This window comes from Scomber scombrus, chromosome 24 (genome assembly GCF_963691925.1).
Source record: "Scomber scombrus chromosome 24, fScoSco1.1, whole genome shotgun sequence".
Taxonomy (NCBI): Eukaryota; Metazoa; Chordata; class Actinopteri; order Scombriformes; family Scombridae; genus Scomber; species Scomber scombrus.
In genome coordinates, this window is record NC_084993.1 from 9,710,686 (window position 1) to 9,720,997 (window position 10,312).

The 10,312-nt window shown below is 37.9% G+C and overlaps 1 protein-coding gene across 1 annotated transcript in view; it reads right to left on the bottom strand.

The window, feature by feature from the left end:
* Positions 1-10,312, bottom strand: part of LOC133976389 (interleukin-1 receptor accessory protein-like 1) — a 224,658-nt gene that overhangs the window by 123,331 nt on the left and 91,015 nt on the right. Inside the window, 1 exon segment of the mRNA XM_062414587.1 lies at positions 7,915-8,068. Coding sequence (XP_062270571.1) covers positions 7,915-8,068 — 154 coding nt within the window.

The following is a 10,312-nucleotide window of genomic DNA, read 5'->3' on the forward strand; positions in this document are numbered from 1 at the left end:
GCTGGGGTTGGGTAGTGATGGCAGGGGAACGCATAACAAAAAGCCTGCCAAACCACAGGGGGATGGGGGCATTGCTGAAAACAAGGCAGTTATGGCAAACAGCTGGACACACACTGGAGAACTACCGCACAGACTGGGAGAATTGTAGCATGTAGGAAATCTACAGAGTGCAGCAGAAGGCAAAGTCAAGGCATTCCTATTTAAATCAATCTGATTTAATGGGAGTATGGCTTGTACATTTAAATCAGCTGGCCTACATCATTTTACTGCTGAAACAATTAATCAAAAAAACAATTTGCCAGAAAAATAACAGACAACAATTTTGATAATGAGTGGATCGTTTTAGCCATTTATCGAGATTGGAAAATACTATGTTATCTGATTCTAGCAGATTCGCTGTCTTCCTGCTTTATAAATTGGATTTTGGACTTTTGGTCAGCAGTGCCCTGACTTTTTCCCCATTAGCATAAATATCTGTCATGCAGAAACAATCCCATTTGACTTCATGCACATGTATGAATGTATGACTGATTACTCAAAGCTCAGAGAGAGACAGCTCGACTACATTAGCCAAGTGTTACATATGGTTAAAAATAGGCTAGTGGAAAAGATGGGAGGGGTGGAGGAACTAAAGGGTCCTGACAATAATGCTGGGATAGACCACTGTTCACTTCATCACATTAACAGGGAGGTTGTTCTTTTAGGACCAGTGAGTAGATGACTAGTTACTTTAAATTGAATTCAATGTTGTTATCATTATAAGTAATGTCTGTGTTGTATTTTGACCTGGTCTTGAAGCTACAGTATGTATTTCAATGATTTGTGTTTTTGTCGACAGTTTTTCTAGCACCTGCTATTACTAATTGAGTTTCACCTCTGCCCCTCCTGCTGCAATTATCCGCTACTGTTGGTTGAACAAAACAAGCAATTTGAAGGAATCACCTTGGGTGCTGAGCAATTTTTATGTTTTTCTCAAACTTTTTATGTGATTAATAAAAATAAAAATAAGCATTAATCCTACAATGTTATATATTGTTATTAAATTCAATGTTGGTGGCTGTGATTCAGCAAAAGTCAAAAAGTTCATGATCCACTGCGGTAAAGTCTACATTTCATTGATTATCCTCAAAGCATTTTGTTAAAGATTTTCCTGGCTCATGTCCTTTCTTTTTCTTTTCTTTTTTCTTCTCCAAATTACAGGGACTTTTTTTTTCTCAATCTAAATATACACCTGTCTCATCAGCCTAAATCACAAATAAAAGCTGCAACAGCAAAGAGTACTTATTCTCCCCCATAAAATGAGACCCAATTATGTCATAAAAACCAAATGAAATTACGACATGGTGAGAAATCTTCACTGGAGCACAGCGAGCAAGTGAGCAAAATACAAATGTACCATGGTAATAGTGGTGAAAGAATGAGACGGTGTGATGCTTCTTTGAACATATATATTTTATAATCTCCGGCCTTTACTTCCATTAAAACAATGAACTATTGGTCACGTGACTTTAAGGTAATGCATTTCCAAAACCCTGTTTTATAACTCTTGATGACATCCTGGCTTTCTAAAGTGCAACGTTTTTCAGTTCATGTCTCAGCAGAGCACTTTACAAGGTTTTCACTGTTTTCTTAAATATTTTTAGTGGTGTCAAAGACTACTGCTTCAACAAGGAACGAGTCCTCTGCTAACATTCTTCACTGTGATACTTTTACCTGACCTCCATGTCTCCATGTATGAGTGGAGGTTTGTTATATGGAAAAGCTTGAAGAGACCACTTGGAAAAACATCCACTTTCACAAAACAGAAAGTATAAGGACTTGTTTCAGTCTATATCTGGTCCAGAGCTAAATAATGATTGAGTTTCAGCAGGTTAAAGTCTCCATTTTTGCTGCATAGTCTTATTCAACACATATTTTGCATTGATCTCACTTACACCCTATACTCACAGAGCTTTTGTTCTCTTTGAGACCCTAAGGTAGATCTCAAGTGGCAATATGTAATATTGATTTCTGAATGCTGTTATCATCGCCGTGTTATCTTGCAACAAGGCCTTCAATTTGGTGCCACAGTTGACTGTACAATTTAATGGGTGGGAGTAGAAGAAGAAAGAGAAAAAGAAAGCCACTGTCAAGGTCTGGCTTGAAACTTTCCACTACGGGCTGTAAAGGAAAGCCTCAAGTTCTGCCTTTCAACTCTGATTGATTTGGTCTTGACTAGACTATGAGAGTATGGCAGAGGTGGGATATGACAAATGGCAAGGCAGGGACCAAAACAGGAAAAAGAGGAGGTGATAAAAATGGTATCATAAATCTTAAAATAGTAAAACTATGAGAACAAAATTAACTTGCCATTTCAGATTTGGCATTTTGTGTTGCATTATCCTGCTGTTTACTTGCACAAAAACATAAGGCAGTATTATCTGAGCATGGAGTGTCCTCCTCATTTTCTCCAGAGACCCTCATCCAGTAATTCATTTAAGAAAATAAACAATGGGGGCACATGAAAAAATCATTTGACTTGATCAAAAAGCCATCCATCACGCTTAAAGAGCTCTTCACTCAGCTTGAAGTGTATTTCATAACAGAACATGGCCGCCTTCTTCCTCACAGGGAATCTGCAGGGTGACAGTAAACTGTGAGTGGTAGTCACAGTGGAGACTGTCTTTTCTTCCTTATTCACCATTAATCGTTCTGTCATTACACCAACAATTACCCCCCCCACTCCCCTTCTCTACTAGCTTTTACAGCCACACGTCACATGCTTTTTTTCAGCAACACATAAATAAGCAAGTTCGCTAATATGTGTGTCTTAAATGATGTGATGATATGACAGTGTTTGAAGCTTGTTTCCAAAAGAATAAGTGACTAACTAGGAAATGTCTGGTTTAACTTAAATGCAGCTGAGCAACCTGTAATCATCAAATAATGTAGTTACAGTCATGAAAGACAGTCATTTTTTGTGCAAATTACATGGCAAATGTAATAATGCAAATGCTATATAGAAAGCCAAGTAATTATAACAGCTTCATCATCACCCACACTGTTGTGCTACTGAGAAGCAAAAGATTAGCTGCCCATTCAATGTGCAAAAGTAACTACAGTGTGAACTTTACAGTCTGGCGAGCATGTACACAGACATATTGTGTCACTGAAAGCTTCCTTTCTCCCCATTTTTCACATCAACCTATTGTTTGTTTCATCACAGGAGATAAAAACAAGCCGGGTGCAAGCACTCGTGGAAAAGCCAGACGGTTGAAAATACTCTGCAGCAAACAGATGTATGAGTGACAGCCTTAATTAATCCACTGCAACCCCACTGCGATGAGATGTGTAGTAAGAACGGGACACATACAAGGGCCAGTGCCACTGCTTCAAAACATCACGAGGGTGTGAAAATCATAATGCCATGCCCAGGGAGTGACATGAAAGTGGCCGTAATATGAATATGAACCAAGCATTGAGTTTCTGCAAGTATATATGTCTGTTTCTTACAATCAACTTCCACAAATATAAATCTAACATAACGTAATAAATAAATCCCTCTTGAAGATTCAGAGTCAGAAAATGCAGCCACGGCAGGAGGCAATGAATTCAAATTACAGCAGACTTACAGAATAATGACAAGCTTCTTCTTTATTCCTGAGTATGTTCTCTAATAAAGTGAACATTTTCTGAAGGTAACGTTGTATTAAAAAAAAAACTCAAATGTATAAACCTCATAAAGCACCTGCTGATTACACAGTATATCAAATTCACGCTCACACACACACACAAAAAAAGATTACTTTCTGAATCTTCTCCTTTCCACCGCCACCTTGACCAGATTAATTATCTTCCATCAATTAAAAGGAGCAATTATATTCCAACCGCCTTCATATGCTAATGAGTCAACTCATGAATGTGAGAGGAATGGCTACCAAATGGTGCTGGCAGGAGATATACTTTGCAGAATAGAGGCAGTACTGTCATATTGATCTGAGGAGGTACACAGTTTATTAGGATTAACAAGGGAATGGAAGCCCTGTTAATATTTTAATGTTCATCAAATGAGTTTATACCGTACTGAAGGGATGCAGATTATTAATTCTTTATGTAATTGTGTCTGATTTACAGGTTGTCATCTCTTGTGTTATTCCAGTTGGTGTTATTGTGTCACCATCAGTCTGTGCTCCTCTCACCACCACCACCAAAACAAATGCCACATTTATTTTTACTCAGCAAAACTGAAGTCATTTAGCTGCTCTTGGAGAACAATAGACTAGACAGAAGTATAATAAAAATCAATATGTTTCAGCTGTAACAACATTCATCATGTTGACAGGATTGCATATATTATAGGTAATGACATCCAAGATGTGCCGGGTCAGGATGCATAAAACAGTGATCCCGATATTAAACAGAAAACAAACAAAAGTTTATCCTGAAGCCTCTGATGTCCATATTAGGGGGACTTACAGTTATGAGCAGCTGCTTGTGGTTTTATATGATGACTTTGCTGCATCAGCATTACTGTGTTTGGATGATTTGAGCTTGTTAGCCGCTAACACTGCATGTTAAGTTATCTTAAGTATTGCTGTCTTGCTGTAAACACAATGTATTTGTTAAATTAGAAGAGCAGAATAGTAAGTAGCAATAGAAGTGACCAAGATCTACACAGTGAGACTTTGTGCTCAATCATGCTACTGGATAATTACCACACTAACCCTATTTCTTTCCAGCTGTCTGTTGATCTGTTTATATGTATACAAATCAATTGCTGACACATTTTCCAAAAGATCCCATTTCCGCTGGGTATTAACATGCAATATGTATCTGAATACAAGATCATTATCTGCTCTCTCTATATGCAAATTTCATAGGCAAGATGTCATACTTGTGTCAACAAACATGGGGCATCCCAGGTCAAGGGATGTGAAGCAGGACATTCATACTGTCGAGGGACAACCTCAATAAAGTAATAATTGCCTGTAGACAAGTTTGCTAGCATTGGTGCTAGCTCAGCTACCCCATTGGTCAAGTGACTCCTCATTCTTTATGTTGAATAGTACTTTGGGAATTTCACAAAGTGAAGATGCTGCATTAGTTCCACTTATTTATCCTTTGCTGAGGAAAGGCACGTCTATTGTTTTTTGATGGGCATCAACATCTTAGCTGATTGTTTTCTTAATACAATGAGCCCAAGATGCAGATTGACTTTACACCTGAGATCTGATCACAACTCTCTCCACATGCAGTGAAGTCAATCCAGTCCCATTCCAATGGGTTCTGCATGCATTTACAGTTGCCTTAAAATCTTTTCTTATATTATTTAAATAAGAGAATCAGCTACAGATCACATGTTGAAGAGTACCGCCACACTATTTTGCTACATTGGCTTCTGTGCAAGTGTGCTGAACTTCTGTTCAAACCCAGCTACAACACTGCTGCACAGGCAGTGGGAAAAGCATGTTGTCAGCACTAGTTGGCAGGGCGAGCCAAATTATTAGACTGGGTATAATTACAGGGTGAAGGTACAGAGGATTTTTGGATATTTACATGCTTGCACTGCAAAGCACGGCCCATCCCTTCTTCAACCATACACACCTCATTGCATGCTGGCTCAATATAAGAAATGCAAGTTAGCAGCAACAGTCCCAGCTTATTAGCTACGCTTACAGTTATTAGCTACACCAAAGTTGCTGATCCCATGTATATCTATTTCATCACTGTTCCTTTATTCTGCGGTGCTTAATCAAAGACATCAAACGGTGCACCTTACAAAGAAGTCATAAAACCCCCAAATTCATTTAATAATCAATGTCACTTCCAATCACCCAGCAAGGAAGCTCATTATGATTTTAGCGGTTCTCATTATAATCAAATGCAATCTGACCTTTTGTCCTATGCACTGCTTTAAGAGGGTCTGGCTGTTGGTAAAGAGGGGAGTGACAAGGATTTTGACTGTGAATTGAAATTATCCATGGGAGGTTGATAATAATATCACATGAAGCTTCATGTATATTTAGTCTGTTTTTGGTTTTTTGGGGTTTTATTTAAAGTATGCAGAGAGAAAGGTCATTCTGTGTGTGAAAAAATTAAGGACTCCACTGCAGGAATGTAATGAAATGTAACATGATTTGCAGCTACCACAGTATCACAGGTTCTGCCTTTGAGTCCACTGTTCTCTAACCAATTAAAGAGCAAGTTCCTAGAACTACATTTTGGCATTGCTGTTAGATTACTTATATTCTCTACAAAAAAAGTAGATTACAGAAAAGTAACTCATAGGAAAAATTGAGGAAATTCTGCCTAATTAAAAGAAATCACTTTCTTTACTCTCACAAATACCAACAGCCAAATCTCAAATAAAAGCATAAAAAGTACTAAATGTATATCCCTCCATCTATCTTTTATACCACATAAAGGTTGTGAGGACTGGAACCTATCCCATCATGCAGAGGATAAGAGGAAGGGCACATCCTTGACTAGTTGCCAGTCTATCAAAAGGCTAAAAATAGACATTTTCATACTTCGATGCAGAGTGGCAACCTGACTGAAAACTCACACAGACACAGGTGGAACAGTCCTACTGTATATTTATATAAAACAAAACAAACATTTAAAAAAAAATCATAAATGCTGCTTTTACTGCCATGGCCCAATCATCAATCATCTTTTCCCAATTTTTTGAAATGCTGAACGTCTCCAAAGTAGATAGAGAGATTAAGACTGTTCCCCCCAGGATGACATTTTGAGGCTGGTGAGAAAATGATTTATGACTTAGCTTGGCCTTCAGTGGAGTCTGTCTTTGTCTCTTTAAAAGGGACTATAAAGTGTAATCAGGTGGCAGTTAACAGCTAACACTTCATCTGACCCTCACACCCACAACGTGCGGTGGCTGCAGCACTGAAACGTAACAGCCCTCTATCCATCTGAAAACTCTCCACTTCTCTCTGCCTGGTTTCGGTGTGCGTCAGCCTGCGTTTGTCTGTATCCTTACAGACGTGAGCAACCTCAGGAAAGCTCAGCCAAATGAGTCACAGAGAGAGGAAGCTGTTGTCGTGTGAAATTGTACAAAGCGGAGGAACACTTTCATTAAAACGAACGTGGGCTCCACTTTAAAAATAACTTCTTTTTTTATGGAGCGTATCTATAATACAGTATAGTATCATGTTAAGTCTGTAAAGTGGTGTGATTATTATTTCTGTGAAGATTCATTCATAAGAAGCCAAATAAATGAATAAAACGGTTAAATTAAAATTATTAAAACGCACATTTAAAAGCCTGTTTCAGCTCTGTGTTCTTGTTTTGTGATCACAAACTTAAAGAAGCAGTTTATCATCACTCAAGACAGCTGCCAAAACCAATTCAGATCAGATAAGCAAAAAAAAAAAAGAAGGTATAATTAAGTTGTAAATTTGGGGTTCTCCCTATCCACAGTGCCTGCTGTGTCAACCTTGGCTGTGACAGTGTCAGTGGCAAGCAATCTGTCACCCACTTTAGGCTCAGGCTTAAATATTTCAGCAGCCTTAAGAAAAACTGCTGAAGTAGCTCTGTGTGAATTCCACTACTTAGCAATTAAAGCAGCCTGCAAGTCATAGAGACAGTAAGGCTACTGACTGCGACACGTTTGCAAAAGATGCAGTGATCAGCTTTAAAAAAAAGCTTCATTATTTTATATACAACAACAACCTGAAGCGACTTTTTTTCAACCTATCTCAGTGTCAGAAACACCATCTACATATTGTTTAGCTTATTATTTAGTGGAAACACTTTTGTTTTGCATGAAGGATTTCAGTGTGCAGTTATTGGATTTCTGCTGTGCTGTTGCAAGCACAGCAGAAATTCAGGCTCTCTCTACCTTTTTCACTAAATGTCAAAGACTCTGCAATGAAAGAATTTGCAGCATTGAAGAAATGTTGAACTTTTCTTTACCTGTGACGGACAGCTCAGTGGTCCTCCGTACCACAAAGTTCCCAAACTGTAATTCGCAGGTGTAATTCCCAATGTCATCTTCCCGTACTTCCTTGATGGACAGAGTGTCTCTCTTCCTTTCTACGGTCTGTCTCCACTGCTTTGGCTTGCATTCCTACATTTAAAATAACAAAAAAAACACACCATGGGGATACAAAACATTAGTATAAAGTAAATTCACTGGGTCAGTTAATCTGTTGGCATTCAGTTATAACTTCTGTTTGAAATCAGCAGGAAACAGGCTTTTATTTCATTCCTCTAATCATTAGAAACAGAGAAGAGAGATGACACTTTATATTTTGCCTTATCTCAAAACATACTGGATTAAAAAATATTAAATCCATAGAGGGCTCTTTATTTTAAATACCTTTTCATAAAGAACTACAGCAGCTTTCCATACAAATTAAACCCCACAGCAGAGAGACTTTATACACACATTTTCTGCAGATTATGCCAAATTTCAGACTTACATTTGGTATGTCCCTGTTGCCCAGACACTACTTCTGTTATAGTAGTGTGTTAGTGATTTATGGACTTGAATTTAGTGTGTTCATGATTCTGAGGCGGACCTACATATTGTATCAGTTTGATATATGTGAGCATCACATTGGTAACTTCTTTTTACAACAATATCCAATTTGAGACACGTATAATAATAATAACTTCAATTTATATACGTAGCACCTTTCAAAACAGAGTTGTTTTGAAAATGCTTCACATATAATATAAAATAATACACGCCCAAACTTCCCACCTTAAACAGACAAAACACAAATAATAAAAAAGATAAAAAACAGTCAAATAACAGCTAGGTTGCAAGATGAATTTCAATAGGAAGACTATTCCAGACTTTTGGGGCCTCTGACAGCAAAAGCACAGTCTCTTTTAGTTTTAAGTCTGTTTGCAAAGTTTTGTTGCGAGAGCTGAGGTTGCATGCAAGTAGATAGGGTCACAAAAGTTCACAGATGGATGCTGGAGCTAGACTGTGCAGTGCTTTAAAAGTAATGAGAAAAACCTTAAAATCAATCCTGAAATTAACTGGAAGTCAATGCAAGGAGGCTAAAATGGGGGTTACGTGATCTCTTTTGTGTGATCCAGTCTGGCTGCAGCATTTTGTATAACTTGAAGGTGTGCACATGCTTTATTGTTCAAGCAGTAAAAGAGTGAATAGCAATAATCATTTCTTGAGAAAATAAATGCATGAAACTCAACTCAATGGAAGAGAGGAGCAGACCTTTTAAATTGTTGACAGCTACGTTGATTTACAGTAAATTACCTTAAGAGTTTAATGAATAGTCAAAATGGAAGAAAGGCTGATCGATGTATCCACAACAACAGAGGTTAATGTGTATCACATGACAAATCAAGGAGAAGACAAGGACGAGGAGAAGAAATGGCGAGAACCTGGAGTCGGTGAGAGGCATAGAGAGAGATACACTGGGTAGTTGTCATTATCAAATACTGTAATATGTGAAGCACCATTGTTTTTCTAATATTGACGAGGATGTTTGGATTTGAGAGGAAATCATCTTTGACATTTTTCATCATGTGTGTCATGAGGTGAAATTTCATAAATTAAGCACAATGTTAGTTTTTACTGATCAGTTATCAGCTGACTCGTATTCAAACAGATGCACAGGCTGTCCTTTATAATATGATGGTACTCTGCTGATACCCTAATGCAACCACCTCAACTACCATCACCTAAGTGAATCAGTTAAAACATAATCTGAGACTGGAATACGTTTTTATGTAAGAGTCTTAAGTTTATTGAGGTGTCAACCATTCAGACATAATGAGATCTGTAATTTATGTTTATGACTTCTTGTAATGTCAGTGGTTTAGTCCGCTCAAACCAGCTCATGTGGCATGTTCACTATGGATTTACAGGAAGATCAATAGACGTTCTTTGTAAATAGAGCTACATTACCAAATGTACATCTGCAATGTGCTCTGTGCTTCTGAATACTTAAAAACAGCACTGGTGCACATTCGAATGTGACTGAATGTCTTGCGGTTATATCATAGTTAAATCTCAACTCTGTCCAATTTGAGCTCGGCCTCATTTAATATTCAGTGTCTGAGGTTTTGAAAGAAGGAGCGATGATAGGTGACGGCTGGGTAAATGTAAATTCTACATGTACTGCAGTGTTTGAAAGACTTGTAAGGCTACTTGTGACTGCTGAAGGTAAATAATAAAAGTCTTTATAAAAGCTGAAAGTTAAAAAAGACTTTAACACCTAAAAATCACACAGAAGGATTATTCTGCAAATGACAATCGGTCTTACAGAAACAGCTTTTCAGATTTGGGGCGCGCAGAACACCTGAGGCAAAGGAAACTGGGGCACTGTGGGTTTGG